Here is a 27,668-nt window from a genome sequence, read left to right on the forward strand (position 1 = left end):
GGTCGTGTACCTGCAACTTTAAAGCACATTTTGTACGTAGAACGCAACTTGGAATAGAAACCATTTTATTCAATTCAGACCAGAGCCACCAGTTTGTGGTGTACATTCATTTATTAACACATTCTTAACATGGAAAAAAAATGGTCTTAGTAAGGAGGAATGCTTAAAGACAAGTGGTTCTTATGCAGCTCCGCCAGGACGTTTCTTGTACTCCTCCAAATTTGCCAGGACCCATCCAGAGGGGCCCAGGATGGTCACGAACATGGTCACCATTACAAAGACCTGCTCCTGCAATGAGAACACAGAGATGCTCATCAGATCAAATGCTCATCTGTTTTTTTTAAGTTATAAAACCAAGCTATTTTCCCATGCATCACCCTCAAGCTGGTTATATTTTTGGCTCCTTTTCCCTTGGAGACTGTAATGCGATTTTTTATTTGGGCAAAATGTACTTGTTCACAACTTGAGGTATTTGTGCTTAGGGACATAGTATCGTGTTTATCGCTGGTCCAAGCAGTTTTTGACGGAAAAGAAAGCATATCTGATGTTTTGGGACATATTAGCTGGTTTTTAGCTGGTCTAGAACAGCACAGACCAGCAAACAAGCTGCAAGACCATCGCATGAAGCGCTGGATTTCCCAACAGGACGACTTTATTTTTCCGAGAAGGTCAGCAAATTGGCCGTTTTCCAGGAACGTACAAGGGCACAAAGCATTTAAAACATAAATTAAAGACTAGTATTAATTTCTTTATTGTATGGCTAAGAAAATGTTGATACGACAGAAAACAGACTCGAGCGCCATTTCCACTCTACGTGAGCGCACTTATACGATCAATGGCGTTATCGGAATTTGTCCAGTCTCATTTTACATTATACTGGGTCAGATTTTATTTATATAGCCTACAGGTATTCATGTCATACTTAAAACTTTTTTTTTTAGCTTCGCCCATTCAGGCATTAAATGTAAATACGTTGTATTTCACTCTTGCGCGCGCTGAGTCTGATCCAAGTGCGCAGCAAGTGAAGTCAACTCGTACTCACCCCAGCGGAGAGCACATGTTTGGCTGGTTTGGCTGAAATATTAGCTTTAGGTATGATTTGATGTCTCATCACAGCCTTCAGCAGATTAAGCGAGCGATTTAAGCATGACATCGTTCTGTTAATGGTTGGATATATCTAAACGCTGAAATAAATGGTCCTTTCGCGCGCGGCTCGAGTGCTCTGGAAATGCGCCCTACAAGGAAAGTCAGAGGCAGAGCTGCGGTTTCTTGTACACCTGCCAAGTCCTTTTTAAGGTCACGGTAAGGAAAAAAGAAAAAAGATATGTGTGTGTTTGCCAATCCGCTGCTCGTGTGATAAACTCGATCTGTTTAATTGGTTCTACGATTCTGTTTGCGCGAAGACCCACCAAAACCGAGAGCGTTATTTTATTTTTTTGTACCTGCAACCAGCAAGAAGTCTTCAAATTAATGGACCTCTCTGCAAGGACTTATTCATTTTTTACCAACTTTTTATCCGTTATTTTATTACATTTGAGTGTTGATTTGTATTATGTATAGCCTACTGTAACCTTGTTTAGTTGGTAAACGTATCGATTTTCATTAAGTGGCTGAATTTCAAACCTGCATTTCAAAATATAGCCTATACGCAGACTTAAAATAAGTATCCTATTAATAATAATATTAATATTGTTAACCATTTGGAGTTCCTTCTGCCTCACCAGTGATGTACCAGAAGATGGAGCTATTGATATATAACAAGCAATCATATAAATTTTTTTTTTCTTTTTTTTTTTTCTTTTTAGAAATAAAGTTTATTGAGCAGGTCGCCAAAAAAATGGTTTCTGAAGGATCGTGGATGCTGAAAATTCTGATTTCTCATCACGGGAATAAATTATATGAAATTGCTATATTTCACAGAATTACTATTTTACTGTATCAGTTAAATGTATTAATTAAATGTCAATCAATTTAGCAAGATACTTATAAAATAAACACATATTGGATAAATATTTTACTCACTATATATGAGACTAGTGCAGGTGTGAATTTTAATTTATTAGTAACTGAAAGTCAGTATTTTATCATCTAGGAGTTGACATCATATTCAGTGGGAAAACAGTACAAGCATGAGCAAATATTAGTAATAGATTTAATGAATTTTGTGATGCATTCGTTTGTAATCATAACCTTTTATTTGCATCCCTTAAGTTAATTTTCCCGCCACTTTAAACAATCAAGTAACAGTTAAAACGTTAAAAGTGGCTGAGCTATACCAAAGTCCATTCATACAAATACTTAAAAAACAACACAGACCTATTCACAATTGCTTGCTGCAAAGTTATGTGAACCTGAGAGAGTGAAAGTGGCTTAAGGCATGGCGACAGAGAAAGATGAACTTTGCAGTTTAGAAATGAATCTACACTGTTAACCAGAACTCACATTGAGAGATAATATCTCCCATTGTGTTTCCACTGAATACACTGAAGTGTATTTGAGGGCAGTGAAAGGAGCCATTGCTCTCTGAGCAGGCGACACGTCTTGCTCACATGATCTGATTTCTCCTTTTGCAGCTGTTGCAGTTTGGCTGTGAATCGGAGGTATTTAAGGTCATCTGAAGCACCTCAGCTGGGTTGCATGGAATAATGTCTGTATGTACATACAATGACCTCAGTTTATTAAGAAAAATGCAACTAAAATTGAATAGCCACTGAAACAAATGTGCATGCATAAAATAACCACATACAACTAGGCATGTGAGTCAGCTTCAGTGTGAATGTTATCTTAACACATCAACCAAAGTTTGATTTATAACTTTTATTTATAAAAACATAACCAACACCACTGTCAGAACATATACCATCAATCCAAAAATATATAAAGCCCCATCTAAACAGTCAAAAAATCAATCAATTTCCCATGTATTTGGCATAAATAGATTTATTTTGAATCTTAAACATTATAAAATATGGCACACTGTACAGACCCAGCAGACAAAAAGATTAACGGATAACAAAGTTCTGCATTGTGAACAATCCTGATTGTTTTCTTGCGTTCAGCGACTTCAGTTTCTGAAACCCTTCGAGAAAACACAGCAGTCAAAATTACTTCATTTATCTACAGCATCTGCACCCATTTTACATATTAAGAAATTTAATAATTATTATTGATCCACACCTTTGAGAACAGCGTACCAGCTTTTCAACCCTGAACTTGAAATAATATCATCAATGTCAGGAACAAACCGTCTTCCATCTGCGGGGGAAAGGGAGAGTCAATACAAATATAGCAAGCAATCAAAATCTGGACACTTAAACGAAAGATTGCAGCTTAAACAGACACTCAGGATCAGCAATAACAGGCAATCGATTTGATTACTTCAAGAATATTAGGGGGGCCAGACAACACTCACGTTTTCCCTTTAAGTAAAGCATTGACTGTGGTCCCCAGTTCTTCGATAACGTGGTCTATTAAAAGACATAAACAGTAAATAAGTCAAAGAAACAGCATACATAATCATAATAAAAAGGTATTTCACACTCAAAAACATCGTACCTTTTGAATGCAATGACAGTCTCTGACCAGTAAAAATATGACTGTGCATGTCCATAAAATCCACATTCTTGATATCTATGAAAAGAAAATAGATGAAGAATGATGTGTTATTCTATTCTAATGTATGCACATAAAAATAGGTATATGCATATTTACCATTTTTGTCGGATAAAGAATGGTTTTGATCAGAAGAGCTAAACAAATCTGAGTGGTCCGGTTCTTTACTCCTCTATTTATGTCCTTCTTTAACAACAGGACCCAAGGTTCAATACAACCCCCTGCGAGAGACATCACTTGCTTGAACCTTGTCCTATCATGGGAACGCTCTCGACATTAACCTGCACAAACGCCTGACGTCAAGAGCATCTTCCATAATGAAAATCAATACGGTGAGGTTTTACCCTACAGCTGTGTCTCTAAAATTCTACAAAAGAGGAAAAAATCATGTTTCTCCTAAAAGTGTCTCAACCTTGAATCCAAACTGAGTTGCTTGCATAAAAGGTGATGTAGAATGTGGTCAAATTTGGAGCTTTGGTAAGTGTTAAGATAAAAGCCTTAAGAAATGGAATGATTTCAAACAAAATGTCAGTCAATTGTATATAGTTAGTCATATATATAAGACTGGAACAGGAAAAAAAGTCACTTAAGTCCAATACAGAAAAAAACATCGACAAATGGCAAAATGAAAATTTTAACAAACTAAATTTCTAATGGATTGAAATGCTTGCACTGAGAACCTGATCGAAATTCCCTGACACAACAACCGAGATCAAGTTTTCCAACAGTAAATATAAACAATGGTAATATAAATTATATAAAATATTTATATTAAAAAAAAATATATATATATATATATATAAATGTTAATTAAAATCACTCAGATGTAAAGTGGTGGGAAAGAATGGAAATATATACAAGTAATAATAAATATTTTAATAATTTTTAAGTAACATGCCATTTATATTTAAATAAATAAATACTGACAGAAAAACAGTTACTGATGCATAAAGCTCTATTACAGAAAAACAGCCAAAAATGGCAAAATGAGAACGCTAAATTTGTAATGCAAGAACCGATATCAAGTTTCCAAACAGGATTAAATATTCCAGAACAAGCAACAGGTAATGTGAAAAGAAAAATGTAAACATTGCTCCTGTTCAAATTGCTTAAATATTATATAATACACAATAATATTAACATACTGCAAAAAAAACGTGGTTGGAATAATTTAAATAACATATAGATAATATATTTAAATATAAATAAAATTTTCCATTAAAATCCTGCAGATGTGAAGTGGTGGGAATGAAAAAAATAAATAAAAAAATATTCTTAAATAAATGAATAAATAGTAAAAATATATATATTTATATAAATAACTATAAATAAAATGTGCTATTAAAGTGGTGACGATGTGAATTTTTCAAAGCATCTCTTAATGCTGAAGTAAAGAAAAACAACACTTGTCGGTAACCAAATCACATCTGGATCAATCATAACACTGAGCATTTGTTCCCCCGCTACTCATTGAATTGCACGCTGTTGGATTTGAATATTGATCGGACAATCTGCGTTAGGCACTGGCCGAACTCCTCCAAAATCATTCTCTCAGCGTGAGCCGCAGTGTACCCTTCCTTCTCTGCCTCTTCAGCCTGGGCGAGGAGACAGCCGCATGTGGCTTCCACTACATCGGGCGTGATGCACGCCAGAGGACTCCTATCAACAGAGACACCCTCAGTGACCAAAGGAATAACAAAACCCTACTGCTCTCATTTACTATCACTTGAAAAACAACCAACAAAGCACGACACAAACAGTAGCCTGTAACCTCAATCTCGTTGGGCTAGTTTACAGTGATGCCATAAATGTGGGCTAACAGTTCATAGATATCCATGTCCAATCAGTCTTGAAAGTGACACTGAAGGCCTCTTGATTCACATGATCTACTAAAGATCAACCTTGAAAATCTTGGGCCCTCATTTTTACTCTTTAAATATGATCGATAGGACATAGCTGACAGTTTCACTTATTGCTGTGAGTGACTCTAATTGCATATGTGCTTGCGGTGTCACACAGAGGAAGTGGAGGTGGGAGGGAAACGCCTCCTAAAAGAACACATTGTTACACAATATAGCGGAAGTGAGGTGTTTGTATATACATTACTGTATTTCTGTTTTTGACAAGATAAGCCAACAGTTCCTAGTGTTTTGATTTTAATTTAATTTTTAAATGAATAGTAATTAAATGATTAGTATTACAGTGGAATTACATGTACCTGGTTGGGTAGTAGATGCTGGAGTCAGGCCTGTCCCGCTCAGAGCTCTTCTTTGAAGGACTTTCCTCATAGTTTCGGCAGCCCACACACTTACAGGTGGACGTGCACATGATTTTGGCCTGTGTGGAATTGCAGTGTAAACTGGTTCCAAATAAATACATTATTGAAAATATACTACTTATCAGGTCAGCTTACCTCATAACACTCGCAGTAGTTCTTCAGGCAGCCTGAACGCTTGCAGTTGCAACCCTTTGTGTGACATCCCTTCACATTCCCCTGTTTCCTACTGCCAATCTTAGGCCGAAAAGCCCCTGGATTCCTGTCCAGACAGGCCTAAAGAAAGTGAAGTGCCATCTAATCAAAGAGACCATTTAAGTTGATTTATTTGAAGAGGTTTCTGTCATGTGGTTGACCTTTATAGCCTGGGATCTCTCCAAGTTATGTTCAGTATTATTGTAGCAGTTTAAGCATTTGCAGTTGTTGCAGACATCTCCGTTCGCAAAACATTCACAATAACTGCAGAAAATAAATCATTTGGTAAGAGCTGATTTTTCATGGTTGGGACATAGCAGTTATTTTTGTACAGAGGCATCAGTCATCATGACCAAAGCAAATACATTTGTTGGGTAATATAACCATGACTCAGTAGAGGTTACATCTGAACAAAAAAAAAAATTAAAATACGTACAGTTTCAGACACTGAGATTTTGTGCAGTTGCAGGGTCGCTTAGATTTTTCCCACTTCACACTAATAAACAAAGAATAGTCATACCATAATTTAACTGTTTTACAAAAAGTACAGGTCGGTTGTCAAGAATCAACATGAGAGACATGAGGTTTTTATGTAATGATACTCGTACCGTCTACATCCTTTCCTCTGTCCTTCCTCTTCCAGTTCTACAATCTGAGTAGGGCAAAGCGTCTGATGAAGCTAAAAAAGGTACAAATGTAATTTATTAATTTAAAATAAATTTGAACTTCAGGTCCTTCCACAACATTTCAACAGGATTGAGGTGTTTGAATGAACTGTGTGCTTGGGGTTGTTGTCTTCCCGCCTGACACACTTTCTCCTGAGATTCAGTTCTCAGACAGATGTCCTGACATGTTCCTTTAGAATTCACTGGTATAATTCAGAATTTATTGTTTCATAAATGATGGCAACCCGTCCCGACCCAGATGCAGTAAAACAGGCCCAAACCATCATATCACCATTACCATCTAATGGAATAAGATGATAAGATGATTGACCACAGATGGGATAAGGTCCTTATGCTGGAATCCAGTGTTTTTTTTTTCTCCAAACATAACACTTCTCATTTAAACAAAAAAGTTCTAATTTGGTCTCATCTGTCCACAAAACATTTCTTCAATAGCCCTTTGGTGTGTCCACATGATCTTTAGCAAACTGCAGACAGTTAACAATGTTTTTTTTGGAGAGCAATGGCTTTCTGCTTGCAACTCTGCCATGCACACCATAGATGTTCAGTGTTCTCCTGATGATGGACTCATGAACATTAATCAGTGTGAAATGGACTTTTAGCTGCTTAGAACTTACTCTGGGTTCCTTTGTTATCTCGTGGAGTGTTACAATGATCTTGAATAACTATACAAACATGTTGTTTTTTACATTGAATTATTCAAACGTGTTGTTAAGATCATATTGATAGATCCCTGTTCTTTAAATAAAACAGGACCGTCACTGACACCTGACTGTTATCCCATCTCACCTCTGAATAGTTAGACTCTAATGTTGCCTACAAATTAACTGCTTATCAACTCACAAATATGTAACACCTTTTTTGGATCATTTTTCATAAAGTAATGTCTTAATTTTGTTTTTACGTATTTTTTTGGTGGTATATGTATGGCAAACATTCCCCATGAGATTTACTGATTATGTAAGTATAGGCCTATATACATTTATCTGGTAAAGGCTAACCATTTACTCCATGTTTCAGACTGACTGATGCAGCTTCCCAGCAAATCTACCTGAGAAGCGTAAGGTCCTGGCGCGAGGTTGAATGTGACACCTGCAGATGTCTTGTGGGTCTGAGGCAGTCCAGTGGACGTGATCTTCTCCAAATGTCTGGCATCTGATGACATTTAAATACTTCAACAGTACATTCATCTACTAACCTCACAGTAGATATGAGGTTCAGTTATTTGAGTTTATTTTTAACAACAGTAAATGCATTTCATTTTACATGCAAAAAGGATTATCTCTATAGAAGACTGAAAGGCACAGCAACAAAAAAAAGGCCTGTTCAACTCTTAGGAGCATGGAAAGCATGGAAAATGGCCACGAAACACTAAATTATCATGGTTTTGGCACCAAAAAACCTTAATGAGCATTATACACAGACCTCAGGGGGAAAAAATAAACTATGAAAAATGCATGAATAAAAATTCATTAAATGACCTTAAGGGTCTACATTTTGTAATCGTTCCAAGTGTTTTCAAGTATAATCCTTTAACCTTTTTCGGTGGGTGAGTGGTCCTCAGTAGAACAGCTCTGCTCAGATGTCTTTGGCTGAGACACTGTGTTGAGATCCATCATCAGAGAATGAGGAATCTGATCGGGACTGCAATGGTTCAGCACGACCACCTGCCCTCCACCGGTCACATCACACACAATCTGCACCGGCTGTAACATCTCAGAGAAGATGAAATCACTTCATTTTTATTGCTCTAAAATCTGGCACAATCAGCTCCTGACACTCTGAATAGTTTCTAAGTAGTGGCATCAAATGAAAAGGCCAATATGATTTTAAAAACAGGTATTTTATTGTTTGGCTAAATCAAGGCTATATCGTCCATTAATCAATTGCTAATATTCTTTTTAAATATTTTGTTCTTTTGAAAACGACATAAAAATGACAGATATTTTATGATACTACTAGATGTTTAAACCATGACTGATTTTTTTTTACCATTTTATTATCTTTTGATATAAAATAATGTAATGAGAATTATGATGTGTGTGTTTGTTTGTGCCAATAATATATATGTGTGTGTGTGCGTGCGTGTGTGTGTATGTATATATATATGTATGTGTGTATGTATGTATGTATGTATATATATATATATATATAGGACATTTGAGAAACATGATACCTGACAAATATTGGACGTCTCAGCTGGGTGCTTCTGGTCATGAGGTGGCACATGAAGAGCATGAGGCTGATTTCTCTGAAAATTATATATGAAGAATCCATTAAGTCCCTTCAAAACAAGCTTCACATACATGACACAAACTTCTTAAGGCTGCACATTACATCGTGATGTCTGAATCCTTGATCTGTAGAATACCCCTCCAGACTGTAAACATCTGCACCATCAGAGCTGATACTGGTGACCGCTCGACAGATCTCTCCCTATGGGAGAAAGAATTCATCATTGTTTACTTATTAAACGAGTTAAGGACATGACACGTGTGCTTTATGTGTTCGGTTCCGACTCATAATTTCAGATTTCACACAGAAAATCCTTTCAGTTTGTTCACACTCACTGATGACATGCCATAATGAAAAGCCTCCTGGGATGGCCAGGAGCTGTACGGTTGGCCTAGTACATGCTGATAATGGCTAGATTGAGCCAGTAAGTATTCAGGATAGGACGCTAAACTAAAGTGGGCTACTGGAGGCACAGGATCACATGTTAGCTGTGGAAGAATCCTGTAAGTGGTGTAGTCGTCCTCCATCCTGGAGTAACCCGGTACTGAATGCATCCCGTGACTAATGAGATTTGCCATTCTAGGACTGTCATGGGTGTGGTGTGAAGGAACAAGAGATCCTTCAGATAAGTCTCTTTTGTAGCTGTACTCTTGGTCCTCCAACTCATTCATTCTCCAACTCTAGATGGCACTGGAATCACATATAATCAATCAGGCACAAAAGAAAACAAAATGTTCATCTACAGATGCTGTTAGCAAAGTTGTAATTTTAATCTAAATTTTAGTAATTCTGTGCTTTTGTCTTCTTTAATTTTAAGATTTCTATTTCATTTCAATTATTAAAAACAAAACTGGTCCCTCCCGACTAACTTACGTAATAGAAAGTTGTAACTTAACACTATAACTTACTCTTCAGTAAACTATTCCATTCTTAAGATATTTATTTTGTGTTGAGCTAAAAAAAATTATATAATAATATGAATATAACTAGATAAGCAGATATTTAAATAAGATGTTTAGTTTACTAACTCTGAGGTAAACTGGTTTTGCTAGCGATTTACATTAGCTAATCATTCGTCCGCCTCAAAATATTAGTAAAATATAAGCTCTGCAGAGTTTATGATATACTTACCTGATATATAAGTGCGTAAGTGGTATTTTGGCTGCTTAAATTAACAAAATTAACTTATCTTAAATCGTACAAGTGTTTTGGATATGTTTTTCGACGTTTCAGATAACTACTATAGAAAAGCGCGAAAGGGATTTGAGCTCACGCGCATAAACACCGTGAGAGGGCGCGTGCGTCTGTATTTCACATAGACAGTAAAAGGTATTTCACACATTTTTGTTTTATTTTGTAAACCCGCTTTGTAAACAAATTGTTAAGATGACGCATTTCAACAAAACCATTACAAAAGTAAGAGAATTCTGCAGCGTCATCTTCCCTATTCATTTTTAATGCATTAACTAATGTATGGAGGTTGGTCCATAGACTGTATAAAAGTGGGGTGGCGGCTTTTGAGACTAACACCACCTCCAGCAGGACCTGTTCAACTTGTTTAAGTTGTGAAATACTTTAAGAGGGTGCGCTTGAGAGTGAGAGTGTTCCTCACGTCTTGAAAATGAAGATCAGTTTCTCAAAGTGTCGCTCGGTGCTCATCACGGGGGCAAACCGAGGTCTCGGACTGCAAATGGTCCGACAGCTACTCGATTCACCGAACAGACCCCAAAAGATCATCGCGACCGCGCGGGATCCAGCCGCTGCAAAGGTAAGGTAACGTTAGGCCATCACAGAGCACCATAGCGTCTGTGTAGAATAAACATACCTGTCAAGTGGCTTAACGAGTGATTATGGTTTACTGTCATTGTCAGGAACTGCAAGAACTCGCTAAATCGCATCCAAACGTTCATGTTTTGCCTTTAGGTAAGTTACATAGTCACGTGACCAACACGAATTATTAAGCGAATTAAATTATGCAGTATTCCACTTCTGCATCATCATAAATACGATTTTTGTAAATAATTATGTTAGTGTTTAGTTCACCGACTGCTTTCTTTGACTGTTTGAGAATTTCAGTAACGTTACTATATTTGTTTCAATGATGTATGCATAAAAAAGTATATAAAAACATAAACTGTGTATTTGTTAAAATTTATTATTATTTAACAATTAATTTATTGTATCTTAAATGACACCCAAACGCCACAATAATGCATAAATAATTCACATTATAATTTTTACTACTTTAGTGCAATTCTTACAAATGTCCAGTAGGTGGAGACAAAGGACAAAGAATTGTTCTTATTGACGGTGACAAGTGTTTCATATCCACATCATAATATATATAGTATTATTATTATTATTTTATTTAATTTTTTTAATGATGCCATTTACTTTTCCTTTTTTATTTTTTTATTTAAAATTTTACTTTCCATATAGTTGGTTCATTCCAAACTTTAATTTAATTACTTAAAATAGTTTTCAGTCGTTTTAGTTCATAACACTTGTCCTAAGTTATCAAAAGTTGCATAGTGAGCAGTTTTCTAGCTATGCTCTTCTGTAATATATTTCATTGATTTTTATTTTGTACAAAATAAACTAGATAAATAAACCATTGAGATTTATTTATTTATTTATTTTTTATCCACCAGATCAAATGGATTCAAAAATCAGTCTGTCTTTATAATTTCAGATGTGACCAGCGACAGCAGCGTGGATGCAGCAGCGCAGTCAGTGGAATCCATTGTGGGCACTGATGGTTTGAACTGCTTAATTAATAATGCTGCGATTAACATACCATGTGAACTGGACACAGTCACTCGAGATGCCATGATGAAAACCTATGAGAGTAACACAGTGGCTCCTCTTTTTGTGACCAAGGTAATATGACTAGATTAATAACCATCCAAAGGCAACTCTAATCTTTCCTAATGGTATTTTATTTTAAATATTAATTTATGAGTACCCCATGATATTTTCTAGGCTTTCCTGCCATTGTTGAGAAGGGCGGCAGCTCAAGGCAGTGACATGGGAATCCAGAGAGCCGCGGTGATCAATGTGTCGTCGCTCCTGGGATCTGTGCAGCTCAACTGGGGCGAGGTTGGGAGCTTCAAGTTTTACGCTTACAGGGCATCTAAGGTAAAACACCAGTTTGGTTGCTTTATGGGATAAATAATGGACTTCTATATGCTTATCTTAGATTTTTGACATTCTAGAGCGCCTTGAATATGGTTACAAGATGTTTGGCTGTCGATCTGGAAGCGGAGAAGATCTTATGTGTCGCCCTTCACCCTGGTTGGGTGCGCACTGATATGGGTGGATCAATGGTGAGTCTAAATCTATTTTTTTATTAGTTGTCTTGATAAAAAATGATGTGTTAACCCATTTTCTTGCATTCGAAGGCACCTTTGAGCAAAGAGGAGAGCATATCATCAGTGTTGTCTGTCATTTCTGGATTAACGGAGAAGCATCACGGTGGATTTGTGGACTACACTGGGGAAAGCTTACCCTGGTGATCTCCATATCGTGTGTCACACTGTCTGAGTGCCAGATGACCGCTGGGAAGTTAAGACCAGAGGAACAGCATGCTGTAAAGATAATTCATGTTTCCGCCTGTATGTACTAAGAAGTAAAATAGTGAAAAAACCTTAGGTCTTATTGCCTTTTTCTATGAATATAAAATAAAAGATGAGACAGACAGTAAGGTGAGTCGAATGCCATTTATAGGTTTTATTTTTGAATCCATCTCCACATCAGGCGTCAAGTGATTCTGAAAGATTAAAGTTGCATGGTGATAGAGAGTTTAGCGTGTGGAGAACAGTGCGGTGGAGAAGATGTTGAATGTTAATACAGCCTCAGAGTGAGTTCAGTCAGTCACTGTGGAGGTCACGGTGTGTCCGTGCTGGATTCGGTCAAAATTAGACTTGACTTATTTCCTCTGACGTGAGAGAGGAAGGCAGACTGTCGAGAGCTCCGATTTCTGCAGGGGAAGGAAGTAAAAATGTGAAAAATTAGAACAACTCCATTACTTGCGGTCAAATTAAGCTCTTATTTGCCTAAAACCTACAGAGGTGGTTATTCAGAATTACAGTTTATACATTACTAGTCTTTTATGTGTCTGTTTATTCATATTTTGATGGTTTCAGTTACTAGAATTCAGAGTTGAATTCTAGATTTATAAATTTAACTGCTTTGGAATTTGAAATGAACACATTTCACAAGCAGGGATGACTGGATCGAAGGGTTAACAGTAATACAGCAGATGAAATTCAACAACAAAAAATACTGAAAACTTCTTTGGCCTTTCCTTTTATTTGATTTTTTTTTTTCTAAAAACAAAAATAGAGTAAAAAAAAAAAGCTAGTATTGCCAAATATGATTACAATTAGAAAAAAAAAAAAAAAAATACTAAGTAAAAATAAATTTATTTTATTTCATATTTCAGTATAACATTCCTTCAAAAAGAAAAAATAAATAATTACATTTTAAGTGCAATTAAATTAATCAAAGGAATTATATATATATATATATATATATGTCTCTTTTGATTAATATGCACCTTTGCTGAATAAAAGTATAAAAAAATGTACTACTAAAATGTCATACATATTTATATACTAACTATACTCACAACAATTTGAAGTTGATATCTTTATTTTAGTTTTGTAAATCTGTAAAAAAAAAAAAAAAAAAAATCTAATAAATAACAACTGCACTTACCTTTTAATTTGAGATAAGAAAGAAAGTCTATAATAGTGTGGACAATATCCTCATCTGCTATCCTCAGAGCTGCTAAAAAGCAGAAACAAGATTTTATAGGTTCATTCTCAGTTATGAATTTACTTCCAAAGCCTTGCCACAACATCTGTGAATGTGCATTAACGATAAATGAAAAGTGTAATCAACTTCCTGGCCTTTAGAGAGTCTAATGAAACATATAGAATCGTGATCTTAACTAAAATCCAAACAGGCCGTGCATGTTTCTTACCTGTCTTGAAATCTTCATCTATGGGCATTTCTCTCTTGCCTGCCACTCCGTGCTTGTCGCCAAGACTCCTGTGGCTGTCTATGGCATCTGATCACAAAGCAAAAGCACACATAATCACATTGATCATTTAAACATCAGCCCGCTGAGCACCACGCCGTCAGACCCTGACGCCCCGGCTGATATTCATAGACCTGCCTGTGGCACACATATGTTCCTAATGTGACAAGTCATTATCCGAGGAATATCTTTTTGGTTGGGTTTCTGTTTTTAGGGACAGACTGAGTAGAGCAACCTGCAGGAATTGAGTCATGGAATTACTTTTTTTTTTGTTGCAATGCAAAGTACACATGCTCACATCCTTGTGAAAAAGAAGAGTACTTTTAGTGTTCTTCAAATAGAAGTATATTTTTAACATTTATATTCGCAGATCATATTACATACATTTAAGAAAGTCCTCTTTCATGACTATATTTATTAACACACTTAAGTATTTTTAAAAACCTTGCACTGCATTGTAATATAAGTTGTACCTTAATGTCAAATCAGGTTTTAATAATCTTTTGTTGTGCTTTAAAGAAGTACACTTATTTTGATGTATTGACAAGCAGCACATGTAAAATACTTGATTATAATTTCATTTAAAGTTCATTTTTAGAAATCTACTGTACTAGATATAATTACAAATAATACATGACATACACGTTTCAATAGAAACTGCATTTAAGCATATTTTAATAACCATAGATGATTGTTATGAAATTCGAAACTACACTTCAAACATATTTCAAAGATGTACTTAAATCCTACTTAAGTGGGTCAAAAAACAACTTAATACATTTAATATAAATTTGAACTATAATGTGAAAAATATGCAGTTAAGTGTCCGAAACCCTGCACTTTTTCATTTTTAGAGTATTCTAAAGTGTACTCCTTTTTCACAAAGAGTCCTTTTGCACCTTGCGGCAAAAACAACAGCAAAAGCTCACAGCAAGATGACTAGCAGAGACAGAGGGTAAAGTGAAAGATAAAAAAAAAAAAGAGTGAAAGCAAGGAAAAATAGGCTTATATAGCCTATTCAGAAAGAAACCTGCTGCTGAATGGGTTAGTACTAATTGAACTTAAGACTATGCATGGCAGTATTTAGAAAGTTCATGAAGAATACTTCATGCATTTGCACACAGAATATGTTCCTAAATGATGCCCTCATACAACAATGATTGATCTTTCCAGTTCAGGTGAAAAGATCTTTCTTTGATTCGTGCCGAATGGAAACTTCACCACAATGCAAAACAGCATAAAAGAGCGAAACGCCACAGAGCAATTCCTCCTCTGACTTCAATAACCTGCAGGTGCTATCTTACATTGACCAAGCAGATCTTCTCTCCCCCTTGCACTGGGAGAATCCTTAATCTGTATAAGGTGATCAATACGACCTGAAACACAGGGAGCTTATGTAACTGACCTACACAGGTGAGCTCAACATCAGTGCACCCCAACACATTTCATCAAAGAGAGCGAACAGGCCTGTACAGACAGTACAGCAAACTAAAGGGTCCAAGGTTTAGAAAGCAACCCTGTGCGCTCAAAGCAAAAGTAAAGGAAAATAAATGAAGAAAAAAATGTATCAGTCAAAACAGTTACATTAATCATAGGCAGCTGTTTTTTAATAAACAGCTACAGGGAAAGACAGAGTGTGGTATTATTTGAGAAGATAGTAAAAAAGTCTACAAAAGATGTAATGGGAAACTCACGAGGACCGAGGAGATACCCAGCGCTGTTGAGGGTCCATCCTCTCTTCTCTTTTTCCTGTTTTATAGAATATGTGGTATATAAATGTAGAAGGTTCAATAAATATATACGGTAAAATATATATATATATATATATGTTGTACATTTACAGTTAAAAACTGTTGGTTACCAGACATTCACTGTAAAAAAATGATGTTTCAGGTGTTATAGGATGACAGGTGCCTTTATATTTTAAAACTGATTACTGTATATTTCATTAAGTGATGTAATGCTTGATTTACTGTAAAACTAAATGTTAAACTATTAACACATTTTTACTGTAGCATTTATAGAGTTTTTCTGCAAAAATTACAAACATTTTTGGTTAAGTGATGATCAGGGCTAGTTGTCACATGCCTCATCTCTCAGTAACTTAGTTCTGAACTGTATTGGTTCTTATAATCAGGACTGAAATTAAAATATAATAATAATAATAATTTAAGTTTTCTTTAGCAATAGTTTTGTTTAATGGTTAAAAATCCTAATATCCAGTATCCTATGCCTTAAATGGTTAAATTGTGTTCCCAAAACAAGTGTATGTTTAACTACTATCAGGGCAATTTGTCAATTGTGTTCTACTTGTTTTAACTCTATACACTTTATTAAATTACAGTATAAAATTGGCTTTTCCAGTATTGTTATTGACATTTTACTACCTTTTACAGTTATGCTATTTAATCATTTTGCCGAAAACCCTCTAATATTCTATTAAATGCCGTATCTCGTAGACCACTTAGCCAATAAAGCGCGACAACATTTCCAGGTATTGGGGCATGTTGTCACAAAAGTAAACGTGCGTTATTTTTCTAACGCAACAACGTTGAAAACGTTTTCTTTCTTTCCAAAGCCACCGTGAAGTTGAGAGAAGCAGAACAGTTCCTATATCTTTAATAAATCACTGTTTCAACTTTTCCGTAATTTGATATCCTTCAAACATAAATGGCTAACCAAATGAAATTCATCAATTTGAATCAAAGTAACTCTTACCGCGACCACCATTCCGAGTGTTTCCGTGAGAAACGCGCACACAATAAGAGACACACAAACTCCACCGACACACCTGTGCATCTGAAAAACAGCATCAGTGAAGCACTCTGAAACATACAGAACAGGCACAATCAGAAGAAGCCCGGGAACTCACCCTGAGTATCAGTTGGGTCTTTGGAGAGTAAAAGCACTAGTAGGCTAATATTCCTGTTCCTCTGATGCTCCTGGGATCCGGCGCCTTTTATTGAAAGGGAATCCCTCTGACGTCAAAAGGTGACATCGTCAGGCTCTTCGTCAATAATAACGCCAGAGCAACTTACCAACGATCGGGTCTATCCATGAGACCAGTTGATTATCGTGTTATTGATTATTGTATATAGTCATTAAAGTCCCATCCAGTTCAACAATCTATCTGATCTATGTAAGAAAATTATATTATGGATTTGACATTTTCCAGTTTGACATTCCCAGCTCAGCATAAACTCATGTTTTACCATAACAGATTTTTTTTGTTGTTGTTGCTCCAGATACTGTTGAAATGTACCACATGCTTCTAAAATATTAAAGAAATAATAGCCTAATAAATAAAGGTGCCTCTAAAGGTTCTTCACAGCGATGTCACAGATCTCTTTATTATCTTTGTTTTATCCAACAAAGAACCCTTTGTGAAACAGAGAGGTTCTTCAGATGTTAAAGGTTCTTTACGGAACCTTTTCGACAAAAAGGTTCTGCTATGGCATTTTGAAACACTTATATATTTAATAATGTATCATTGTTGACCAATAAATGCATAATCTTTAGTCAGGTTATTTTGCAACCCATAAGTTATTTTCTGTGAATGTGCGAGAAATAAAAAGGAGAAATCTTTTTTAAATTACTCTGAGAAAAATTATATTTTTGTATTAATGCATTTGTTTCATATATGTTTGAAGCACATAACACCTTTAATCCTTAAGGTAAAAATACTTATTGTTGTTTTATTTTAGGATATATTTATTATATTTACAAATACACATCTTTGTGTTGCAGCTTACTCCATGAACTATAACCATACCTTTCCATAAAAAAAGTCATGTAGTGGTCAAGAGATTATTGTATTACGTATTGGTAATTACAATGACCTTTGCTCCTACTCAAGTCACCCCTTTAAACTGTTATCGATCCGCGTTTATTGACATGTTAACACATGCAAATACAGAGATACACAGAAATCAACAGTATTCAAACCACACAAGGCCATTTTCAAATGCTTTATTGAGTAATGAAGGAAATATGGGTTCATATGTTCATATGGGTGGGTTGTACATGCCAACAAAATGCAGTTTTACAAAGCCATTCATGCATTTGTTAAGACCCAGTGGCCTTACAATTCTATCCCACTCCAGGTAAACATACTGACTGGCAATCATGAAAATAACAGTTATTCCCAAAATAATGAACGACATGAGAAGAATTCTTAAGGCTTTTATCAAAAGGTTTTGTTGCTACTGATGGAAAGGACTCTCAGCCTCCTCATTCTGCTTCTCAGTTTCTTGAGAGCTGCGATCTTGATTGTCTGGACGACATGTCTTCTGTTGATTTCCCTCACTGATTGGATGGATGACGGAGGCTGTTGAAAACGAAGACCTTGATGAAAATGGAACAGAATGCATACAATTCATCATCTTTCAGTTAATACAGCTGTGTGGTGTACAAACCTGGTTCCAAAAAAGTTGGGACACTGTGCAAATTGTGAGTTAAAAAGGAATGGAATCATTTACGAATCTTATAAACTTATATTTGATTCACAATAGAATGTAGAAAACATATCAAATGTTGAAAGTGAGACATTTTGAAATGTCATGCAAAATCCTGGCTCATTTTGGATTTCATGAGAGCTACACATTCCAAAAAAGTTGGGACAGGTAGCAATAAGAAGCTGGAAAAGTTAAATGTACATATAAGAAACAGCTGGAGGACCAATTTGCAGCTTATTAGGTCAATTGGCAACATGACTGGGTATAAAAAGAGCCTCTCAGAGTGGCAGTCTCTCTCAGAAGTCAAGATGGGCAGAGGATCCCATCCAGACGTCGTCTCTTTCAGGAAAGTCCTTGCATTTTCCGACAAGACAATGCCAGACAACACACAGCATCAATTACAACATAATGGCTGCGTAGAAGAAGGATCCGGATACTGAAATGGCCAGCCTGCAGTCCAGATCTTTCACCCATAGAAAACATTTGGCTCTTCATAAAGAGATGCAACAAAGAAGACCTAAAGCCGGGCTCACATTACACAGTCCACATGGATTACCTTTTTTCGTCTTTGGGAAATGAGAAATAGGACAACCCTTGCCCACTATTAGAACAATTTTTCATTGCACACCTGCGAGGCATTTTTTTCCTTTTTCAATTTTTATTGGTATTTAGCCCTATTGAGCGTGACATTTTTTTTTAAGGTGGCAATACTATACCATATGTATCCGGTATTTCTCATACCAGATCCGAAGATTTCTCAACGGCAATCAGGTGAAAGGGACAAATTTAGCCGTCTAGAGAGCTTTGAGTCCGAAATATTCACACGTAAAAAATAATAATAAACCCTCCCATTGTGTCAATCACATTTACACACTGCCTCCAAAACTTTCTTACATCCTAAAAAAAAATTAGGACCAGGTTTAATTTTCTGCATCCATAGCATGCATTTTGATAGGAAAGGATGACGAAAATTATTATTATTATTTTTGACAAATTTCGGGCTGAGTGTGCAATAACCCTAAAGAGCCACACAGATGGGAAATCATTACCTGTATTACAGTGTATGATGTAGCTGTCCATCAGTGTAAACAATGTGCAAAGTAATTAAACCAAGAAGTACACGATTTAAAAAGTTATTGGCTTCTAAAGTAAGGAGTCGACTCTGAATCACTGAAACGAGTCGTTATAGATTTAAAATCTTTTGCCCATTTCTATGTACGTCACTAGGAGCACTTTGCATAATAATCTCCGCCTACCGTCTTGGGAGAAACTGAACTCTGACCTGCCCCACCCCACACACAGACGCTCTGGTTGGTGTGAGAGCATCATGTCGAGGAGACAGTGTGTTTTTAATTGTAAAGGCAAGTTTGTTTTATTTTCACTGCCAAAGAATGAAGATCAGAAGAACCAATGGCTAAAATTCATTTTTACCACAATACCAGAGCAGTACAACAAATCCCTTTTGTTGTGTTCACAACATTTCACTGATGACTGCTTTTCTAATCTCGGTGAGTACAGCGGGATTTTCAAAGCATTTGGCCATAAAAGAGGGTTCATTACCAACTTTATTTAGACCAACGAGCATCTCCGAATCACAACGCAAAGTATGATTATGAAGTTATGTGTTTGTTTTCTCCCGAGCGTCTTATCATGTGTGCTGTCTGCAGCCTGACTGCGCTGATCGTCATGTACAAACACGTCATTAAAATGAAGTGTAACTCCGTGAATACTCAACGAAGAGACATGAGAGAGATATCTATAGAAAGCTTGACATGTCTACTTTAAAACTAAACTAGTGCTGCCGAAAACAGATATTCTGTGATAAAGTAATCCAAATGAAAACAACGCAATATCTGTTTTTCACATCTCCCTTCGTTATATCTAATGTGACCACGCCACCGCACTGAACACGCTATTCAGATTCAAACTGAAGCGCACGGCTTGAATACACCCACACAGAAGAAAAAGCAGCGAGACTGTTCAAGTTTTTTATTTTACTGTTTGCTTCGCAGTGAGAGGAATAAGACATAATTCACCCCAAAAAGATGCTAACGCATTGTTTACCATGAAGTTGTGTAGGGAACAACCAATCAAACCTATGTCAGTTGACCAATCAGAACACAGTATGCTACCGAAAGGTGGGGTTTAAGGAAACTGAATCTTTTGAACAGCTTCGCGCGAACCGTTTGGGGATCTCTGAGAATTGAGGTAATTTTAAAATGATATTTTGACAAAATTACAATGTTTTTTTAACCTTGGATGGATTTAAACCTAATGTACAGGACTTATAAACAGTGATAGAAAGCTTAGAATTTTCATCTTACTGGCTCTTTAACTGCTCAAAAAGTTGCCCCATGCTATGCACCATCATCATAAGGACAAAGAAACATATTGTAATTAATGGCTAAAAAAAGCTAACAAGCTTATTTAAGACATAACAAACACTCTCAGTACTTGGTGAACAAAGGAGAAAAACTGTCTGAAATTGATATGCTGAACAGCTAAGTCAGGGGTAGGCAGGTTCGGTCCTGGAGAGCCGCCTGCAAAATTCAGCTCCAACCCTAAAAAAACCCTCACCTCCCCATAGACTTATTATTCCTGAAGACATTGATGAGCTTGTTCAGGTGTGTTTGATTAGGGTTGAAGCTGAACTCTGCAGGTCCGCGTTTCTCTAGGACCGAACTTGCCTACCCCTGACCTAAGTTAAGCACTCAGAACAAGGTTTAGCTGCTGAAAACAAGTTTACTTCCATGGATTTGAATGATGGATGACCAATCCGAACCTCATAATGAATTGCAATATTGTTACAAATGCCTTTACATTTTAGGAAGTAGATCTGTCAAGTTGATTGTTATCAAACAATGTTTTAATAAGCCCCAAAAATGTATTATAAATGTAAGTTTATCCATCGTATTTTTCCCGTGAGAGCGGAAGCGTGTCATTGTAAATGACTGGCTTCCGGTATAATTCGCTTTACATCGTTTTACAAAACAGCTCGTTTTGCTGCTTGATACTGCAAACTGGTGTGTCTACTATATTATTTTAATATAATCTTAAATATGAACAGTAAACAGTGCAGTAAACAGTTTTACAGTTTACTGCACTTTGTCATTCATCTCGATATTTTCAAACAGCAGCTAATCAGAGCCAGTCTACGGAGAGCCTTCGCACTCCTATTAAGTCTGTACCGAATTTTGGTTGCAGTTCCACCAGAGTTCCACTGGGGGCGATCACCATGAGTGCAAAAATGAATGGGAGTTTATGGGGCTAGGGTCCATTATGAGATCAAAGAAAGCCCTGATTTGACTCATGATGATGCATGATGTCTTGAAGACCACAACTGACTCACACTTTTGACTTCCTGTAGTGATTCACATCCAGCTTCATTTCAGAATACAATGAACATCAGTCTTATTCACTGTTAGACGTTTCAAACAGGCGAAAACAAATTTACTGTTCTTGTCGAATATTTGTTCCTTTTATGTGTGTTTAGATGTGTCTCTAGGGAGACCAACCTGGTGGGTACCATAAACCTTTTTTGTTTAGTAAAATAAGTTTATTTTAGAGTCCATTAACTGCGCGTTTCCTCCTTTTGCGTCATTTAACATTATTGTCACTTTTGATGGATACCGCCGTTCCACACAGGCAGCTGTCTGTTTCTCACCTCTGCTGAGTATATATGTTTGCCACATTTCCGATGGATCTAAAGATACGCTCTGCCGGCGTGTCGCTCTCATTGTGTTTAGCCACAAGGACTGGATGAAATTACAAGTGCAAGACAACACTAAAGCTTCTTAGCATGTGTGGCTTCATGAATAGATTTTAATATTCATGGAACCTAAAGGATCTTCAAATCCAGCATTAAGGTTTTTTCACTTTAAACTGTCATTTCTGACCAAAATATTCAGTACTATATCCATAAAATATAGTTGTATTACTCCAGTACTTAGTGAGAGCATTACCATGTGCTGTTGTGTCACCGGAATATTTTATGGAAAACTGCAATTTATTGCATTAATAATTGTTATTTAGACCAAAAAAAACAAACAAACAAACAAAAAATATTTTCATAGTTATGCTGCTTTTATCCTTGAGCATACAGACAAATAATATAGACATTCATTTGTACCAAATTGGTCTGACTCCAATTTGATTAGGTTGATATGATTAGGTTATACTACTGTGCACAGGGTCAAGAATAAAACTCTTATATGAAACATAACATAATGAGCTGTATCATTTTGTTAGCGGTGAGAAATTACAGGTAAAATAAAGTTTCTTAGCCTCTCCAGATTTTTTTTATTTTTTTTATTTATTTTTTTTAGACAGGACAGTACAGGTGCATTCAGGAAAACTTACAGAATGAATACTCACTTTCATGTAATATGGGATAAATAACAACTAATATAGAGTGTTTAGACTTTGTTGCTCTCAGATCATCTAGTCTTCACATTGACTATTTAAAAGTATAGTTGATTCCCCTGAAAATGATGCAGAATCCTGTCTCTGTGAAGCAATAAAAACTGAAAATCATAATGTTTTGGCACAGAAATTCATAATTTATAAATATCTATCTCTATTTAAATATTTTATTTGCATGCCGTTTCACTTTCCTATCATGTATCGGCTTGATGACAGTTTTTGATGGCCATTTTTGGACACACATGGCCGTACACTTTCTTTATGTGTATGATGATGAGAAAAAATCTCCAGCATGTCAGGTCACTCTAGCACAGAGTCACTCCAGCAATAACAAGCTAAAGCCTGCTGACTTTTAGTGCTTTTAGAGCAATCTCCACCGACGCTTCCATCAAAGGAAATGGGGCACATCACGAAATATAAATGATTAGGTCTGTTATAAGGCAGGATGAGGCTTAAGATCAGGAGGGCTGGGTGAATGTCTTTCTCCATTGTCAGAGGAGAAAAACAGCACAGGAACACAGGTGACGTCTGTAAGAACACAGTGGGAGACGTTACCTCAAAGCTCCATTTCACTCTGCCGTGCATCTTTTCGGAAGCTACATAATACAGAATTAGCATTTCAATGGTAGAATGGTGACAATCCTTGAGTGGAAGCTATTTGAATAATGGAGTTGGATTAGGGATTTGAAATATGTATTGCAAACTGGATTTCGCCCCAGTGGATGCTCGTGGTTTCTGGTGTGATTCAAGATAAAGGCAGATGTGACTTTACGGATAGCTGAGGAGACAATTATGTCATGCACACTGCAAGTTTCCTTCAGACTGCGCACAAGGAGAATGTCGAGAATGTGTAAAAGAGTTGACATTTCACATGACAGGCTGAAAATGTATCTTTTACAGCCTTTACCTGTTCGTAAATATTATTCATGAAATCGATTCACATAAAAAGGCACAGGAAAGATTAGGAAGTCGATTTCTCTTCATTCAGATTATTTGCGACTACAGTTTCCAGGCATTAAATGGTCAAAGTTGCATTTCTAATTGGGAAAACTGAAACAGATTATGTTTAATAAAAAAATACAAAATTGTGAGAAAATATATTTTAAATATTACAATTTTATTAGGTTATATATAATTATTATAGCTTATATGTGTTCAAATATATAATATATTTTGTGAAAGATAAAAAAGCATTTCTGATTTTTTTGAAATGCTAACCGTTGGTTTTCCGTGACGTGCGTGTAGTGAACTGCACACACATTTCAGAACGCAAGGACGCGTGAAATCAGACTTGGTGCTTATCATGCAATTTGACAGTTTACAAGACTACAGTAGTATGAAAGGTAAATCATGAGGAGTTTGTTTTGAACGTTATGAAGTGTAATGCTTTCTATAAAAATACAAAATTCAGAAATGTGCAAAATGTAGAATAGCAAAATAAACACACTAAATAAAACAACAAAAGTACAAAAAAATGTTTAGGATCAGAAGATTGTGAGTGTAATTTGGTGGTCTTAGTCAGAAATAAACCATATGGCTGAGGGACAGCGTGTATGAACTTTCAAACATTGTCATTGAGGACAATGTATTTAAACCTCGTTCTGGACTTTAATGAAAGCTTTATTGTATTTTGTCAGACAGTAATTCTGAGCAAATACCTAAAGTGTGTCTGCCTCCTGTCAGCATCGACATAACAGTCCTTACCAATGTGGCTGAAACTTCTGTGCTGTTTTAAATTCAATTTCAAAGGGTAAAGGTCATGGCTGAATTTCTAAAGGACAAAAATGAGCTCAGTGAGACAATAAAAAAAAAATAAGCTAGCAAAAAACATATATATAAAATTTATTTTGCAAAACTACCTCAAGCCATCTACTGTACCCACTCTTTTTTCTTCGTTCAAAAAAAAATGTGCCTAATTTTGTCAGAAGAATTGAGTTTAAATGTAGTCTCGAGGGCAATTATCTCCACATTGAACCTTGATAGAAGACATGAAGTATATTAGCAAAAACCATTGACATGTGCAAATTACACTTGAATCATCTGTTATTTACTACCTTAGTAATGAAAGAGCATAACATTAGCAATTTCCAAACATTATAGTGTCACACTGCAATTATGGGTTATTTGGAAAGATAGGGCATAATAGCTGCCACACTCTCGAACACGTTTATCTTAGCCTGTGACATACGCTGAGGAAATGCTGCGAACCTCAGAAACTTCTGTGTGGCTGCAATGGTGCTTTATATCATACTATTGTTCCTACGATGCTTTCAAGATGTCCCATTTTCTTTTTACAGCTTTGATTTTTTTTATGTCACTCACTGATAAAATCATGTTTTTTTTTTCTTTCACAGATATTGAGTGGCTGTTTCTTTTGGCTCTGTGGACTTTGAGAAATTAAACAACCCTGCACTCTCAGTAGTTTATTTAATTTGCCTGGTGATGATGCCCAACACACATAAATGCAAATCAAAAAGTTTTTTTTTTTTTTGTCTCAATGGAAAAAAGCAATAATTTCTATAACATATTCAATTAATTTTCATTCTCTAATGGAAATTACTTTTTTCTTATAGATTAAAATGGACAATTGCTCTTCACTAGCAACTATGTACTGTAATGCAACTTTACAGTATGAAAAACAGTGTACTATACAACTACAAAACAGTATTATACTGTATTTTTACAGATCTTATTATTATTATTATTATTATATATGTATGTGTGTGTGTGGGTGTGTAGTTGGCATATTACATATAGTTGGTAAAACTGTGATACTATTATACTTCATAAAAACAGTACAATGCAAAAGGCAATCCAAACATATGTACAAAAGTATTTTTTTATTAAAAGATTTCAAAATATTTTAGTACTGTGTTTGCTACCCAGAGTACAGTGCATCAACCAGGAAAGCATTTTAAGTGTGCAAGAATATAAATGAAACAAACGTGCATCTTGAGGGCTGGATTGAGAATCACTGTCCTAAGAGAGAACTTGATTAATATTAAAGCCATCTTAAAAATGAGCAAAAACAAGTACTGTCTCATTGATGGCCATCACTCTGCACCACTGTCCTGATCTTCTGCTCACTCCCTGTACATTTCTTCCCACCAGGGTTCCAGTCATGAAACAACACACCAAGACAAACCTGTTATCCACAGCACAAATAAAGATGAACAGACAGCAGTGGGGAAATAGACAATGCAAGTTCTATAGCATAGATGAAAAATAAACAGCTGAATTTTAAAGTTTTTATGTTATGTTTAAAGAGAGCTGACAGTTGTGCTATTTATTTAAGCCAACTACTGTACCCTAAAACATATCCAGCATCGGCTTGTTCACCCTTTATCTTTATATTTACAATTACTATATTTGTATATATATACTGTTTGAATAACAGCTTGGTAAATCTGTTGGCGCTACTCATCATAAGTACTTGGTACATTATCAGTACAGCGGGAGATGTTCAAACTAATGGCATGTAATTTACATCTCTATGATGATTGGTTGATATTGATGATATTGGTTGATGGTTTCTTTTGTCAACACTCTTCACCGCTGAAAGTAAACACCCAATGATGATTGGCTATTTTTTTTACCAACGTAGGCACGAGAGCTCAGCTCTCTGTAAACATCTTTTATGTAAAATATCTTATTCAGGATAGTACTAAATAAACAATAACATGCATTTTGTATGATAATCCCTCTTATTTTGGTAAAAATAAAAAACGAAATAAAAATTTAATTAATTTAAATAATACTTACAATAAACTACTTTGTGAAAGCAGTGCCCTGCCCAGGGTGCAAAGACAAGTGGACCATGCTGTAGAGCTGCAAGAAATCAGGTAAATTTAATTCAGTAATGTGTTAGCCTGATGCTAATTAGACGACATGATTATTGCACAGGTGTGCCTTAGGCTGGCCACAATAAAAGGCCACTCCAAAATGTGCAGTTTTATCACACAGGGCAATGCCACAGACGTCGCAAGTTTTGAGGGAGCAGGCAGTTGGCATACTGATTGCAGGAATGTCCATCAGAGCTGTTGCCCATGAATTGAATGTTCATTTCTGGACCATAAGCCGTTTCCAAAGGCGTTTCAGAGAATTTGGCAGTGCATGCAACCGGCCTCACAACTGCAGACCGTACAAGTGTAACCACACCAGCGCAGGACCTCCACATCCGGCATCTTCACCTCCAAGATCGTCTGAGACCAGCCACCCAAACAGCTGCTGCAACAATCAGTTTACATAACCAAAGAATTCCTGCACAAACTGTCAGAAACCATCTCAGGGAAACTCATCTGCATGCTCATCGTCCTCAACAGGGTCTCGTCCTGACTGCAGTTCGTTCGTTGTCATGACTGACTTGAGTGAGCAAATGCTCACATTTGATGGTGTCTGGCACTTTGGAGAGGTGTTCTCTTCAAGGATGAATCTCGGTTTTCACTGTACAGGGCAAATGGCAGACAGCGTGTATGGTGTCGTGTGGGTGAGCGGTTTGCTGACTTTAACTTTGTGGATCGAGTGGCCCATGGTGGCGGGGAGGTTATGGACAATGAACACGGGTGCATTTTATTGATGGCATTTTGAATGCACATACCGTGATAAGATCCTGAGGCTCGTTGTTGTGCCATTCATCCACGACCATCACCTCATGTTGCAGCATGATAATGCACGGCCCCATGTTGCAAGGATCTGTACACAATTTCTGGAAGCTGAAAATGTCCTAGTTCTTGCCCAGCATACTC

At 36.3% G+C, this 27,668-nt stretch overlaps 4 protein-coding genes and 1 long non-coding RNA gene across 12 annotated transcripts; 2 read left to right on the plus strand and 3 right to left on the minus strand.

The window, feature by feature from the left end:
- Positions 1-48: 48 nt before the first annotated feature.
- Positions 49-1,279, minus strand: LOC113043062 (cytochrome c oxidase subunit 8B, mitochondrial-like). The gene is made up of 2 exons (XM_026202184.1): positions 1,043-1,279; positions 49-288 (listed from the first exon to the last, which is right to left on the minus strand). The coding sequence occupies exons 1-2, from the start codon at positions 1,151-1,153 to the stop codon at positions 181-183; spliced, it is 219 nt and encodes a 72-aa protein (XP_026057969.1). The 5' UTR covers positions 1,154-1,279; the 3' UTR covers positions 49-180.
- Positions 1,192-8,027, plus strand: LOC113043063 (uncharacterized). Of its 2 annotated transcripts, none has more exons than XR_003275661.1 (3): positions 1,192-1,302; positions 3,811-3,944; positions 7,789-8,027. It is a non-coding gene; the product is annotated as an uncharacterized LOC113043063 (long non-coding RNA). The 2 variants fall into 2 exon arrangements; XR_003275662.1 differs by lacking the exon at positions 1,192-1,302 and adding an exon at positions 1,927-2,651.
- LOC113043058 (uncharacterized) lies at positions 4,523-10,914 on the minus strand. Of its 4 annotated transcripts, none has more exons than XM_026202177.1 (11): positions 10,135-10,443; positions 9,339-9,693; positions 9,106-9,204; positions 8,945-9,019; positions 8,306-8,474; positions 7,820-7,923; positions 6,519-6,761; positions 6,244-6,346; positions 6,026-6,163; positions 5,831-5,949; positions 4,523-5,271 (listed from the first exon to the last, which is right to left on the minus strand). In XM_026202177.1, the coding sequence occupies exons 2-7, from the start codon at positions 9,672-9,674 to the stop codon at positions 6,648-6,650; spliced, it is 897 nt and encodes a 298-aa protein (XP_026057962.1). In that variant the 5' UTR covers positions 9,675-9,693; positions 10,135-10,443; the 3' UTR covers positions 4,523-5,271; positions 5,831-5,949; positions 6,026-6,163; positions 6,244-6,346; positions 6,519-6,647. The 4 variants fall into 4 exon arrangements, with proteins under 4 accessions (XP_026057962.1, XP_026057961.1, XP_026057960.1 ...); XM_026202176.1 differs by lacking the exon at positions 10,135-10,443 and adding an exon at positions 10,829-10,914 and having other exon boundaries at positions 4,820-5,271; positions 8,306-8,483; XM_026202175.1 differs by lacking the exon at positions 10,135-10,443 and adding an exon at positions 10,616-10,703 and having other exon boundaries at positions 4,820-5,271; positions 8,306-8,483.
- On the plus strand, positions 10,531-12,653 carry LOC113043060 (C-factor). The gene is made up of 6 exons (XM_026202178.1): positions 10,531-10,771; positions 10,875-10,926; positions 11,696-11,883; positions 11,986-12,141; positions 12,219-12,329; positions 12,405-12,653. Exons 1-6 carry the CDS (start codon positions 10,625-10,627, stop codon positions 12,516-12,518), a joined length of 768 nt encoding a protein of 255 aa, XP_026057963.1. The 5' UTR covers positions 10,531-10,624; the 3' UTR covers positions 12,519-12,653.
- A 59-nt stretch (positions 12,654-12,712) lies between these two features.
- Positions 12,713-17,019, minus strand: LOC113043061 (galanin peptides). Of its 4 annotated transcripts, none has more exons than XM_026202181.1 (7): positions 16,920-17,019; positions 16,766-16,846; positions 15,742-15,796; positions 15,352-15,423; positions 13,991-14,077; positions 13,723-13,791; positions 12,713-12,982 (listed from the first exon to the last, which is right to left on the minus strand). In XM_026202181.1, exons 2-7 carry the CDS (start codon positions 16,844-16,846, stop codon positions 12,921-12,923), a joined length of 426 nt encoding a protein of 141 aa, XP_026057966.1. In that variant the 5' UTR covers positions 16,920-17,019; the 3' UTR covers positions 12,713-12,920. The 4 variants fall into 4 exon arrangements, with proteins under 4 accessions (XP_026057966.1, XP_026057965.1, XP_026057968.1 ...); XM_026202180.1 differs by having other exon boundaries at positions 13,723-13,794; XM_026202183.1 differs by lacking the exon at positions 15,352-15,423.
- Between the last annotated feature and the right edge of the window lie 10,649 nt (positions 17,020-27,668).

This window comes from Carassius auratus, chromosome 25 (assembly GCF_003368295.1).
Source record: "Carassius auratus strain Wakin chromosome 25, ASM336829v1, whole genome shotgun sequence".
NCBI classification, from domain to species: domain Eukaryota; kingdom Metazoa; phylum Chordata; class Actinopteri; order Cypriniformes; family Cyprinidae; genus Carassius; species Carassius auratus.

Excerpts from the sequence above, each read along its gene's own strand:
- LOC113043062 (XM_026202184.1), bottom strand. The coding sequence starts at position 1,153 with ATGTCATGCTTAAATCGCTCGCTTAATCTGCTGAAGGCTGTGATGAGA. Across the intron at positions 289-1,042 it reads AACATGTGCTCTCCGCTGGG|GAGCAGGTCTTTGTAATGGT; the intron begins GTGAGTACGAGT and ends TTCTCATTGCAG.
- LOC113043058 (XM_026202176.1), bottom strand. The coding sequence starts at position 9,674 with ATGAATGAGTTGGAGGACCAAGAGTACAGCTACAAAAGAGACTTATCT. Across the intron at positions 9,020-9,105 it reads AAGGATTCAGACATCACGAT|AGAAATCAGCCTCATGCTCT; the intron begins GTAATGTGCAGC and ends TATAATTTTCAG. Across the intron at positions 7,924-8,305 it reads CCACTCACCCACCGAAAAAG|ATGCCAGACATTTGGAGAAG; the intron begins GTTAAAGGATTA and ends AAATGTCATCAG.
- LOC113043060 (XM_026202178.1), top strand. The coding sequence starts at position 10,625 with ATGAAGATCAGTTTCTCAAAGTGTCGCTCGGTGCTCATCACGGGGGCA. Across the intron at positions 10,927-11,695 it reads CGTTCATGTTTTGCCTTTAG|ATGTGACCAGCGACAGCAGC; the intron begins GTAAGTTACATA and ends TTATAATTTCAG. Across the intron at positions 11,884-11,985 it reads CTCCTCTTTTTGTGACCAAG|GCTTTCCTGCCATTGTTGAG; the intron begins GTAATATGACTA and ends GATATTTTCTAG.
- LOC113043061 (XM_026202180.1), bottom strand. The coding sequence starts at position 16,846 with ATGCACAGGTGTGTCGGTGGAGTTTGTGTGTCTCTTATTGTGTGCGCG. Across the intron at positions 14,078-15,351 it reads AGAAGATCTGCTTGGTCAAT|ATGCCATAGACAGCCACAGG; the intron begins GTAAGATAGCAC and ends CTTTGTGATCAG. Across the intron at positions 12,983-13,722 it reads TTCTTATCTCAAATTAAAAG|AAATCGGAGCTCTCGACAGT; the intron begins GTAAGTGCAGTT and ends CTTCCCCTGCAG.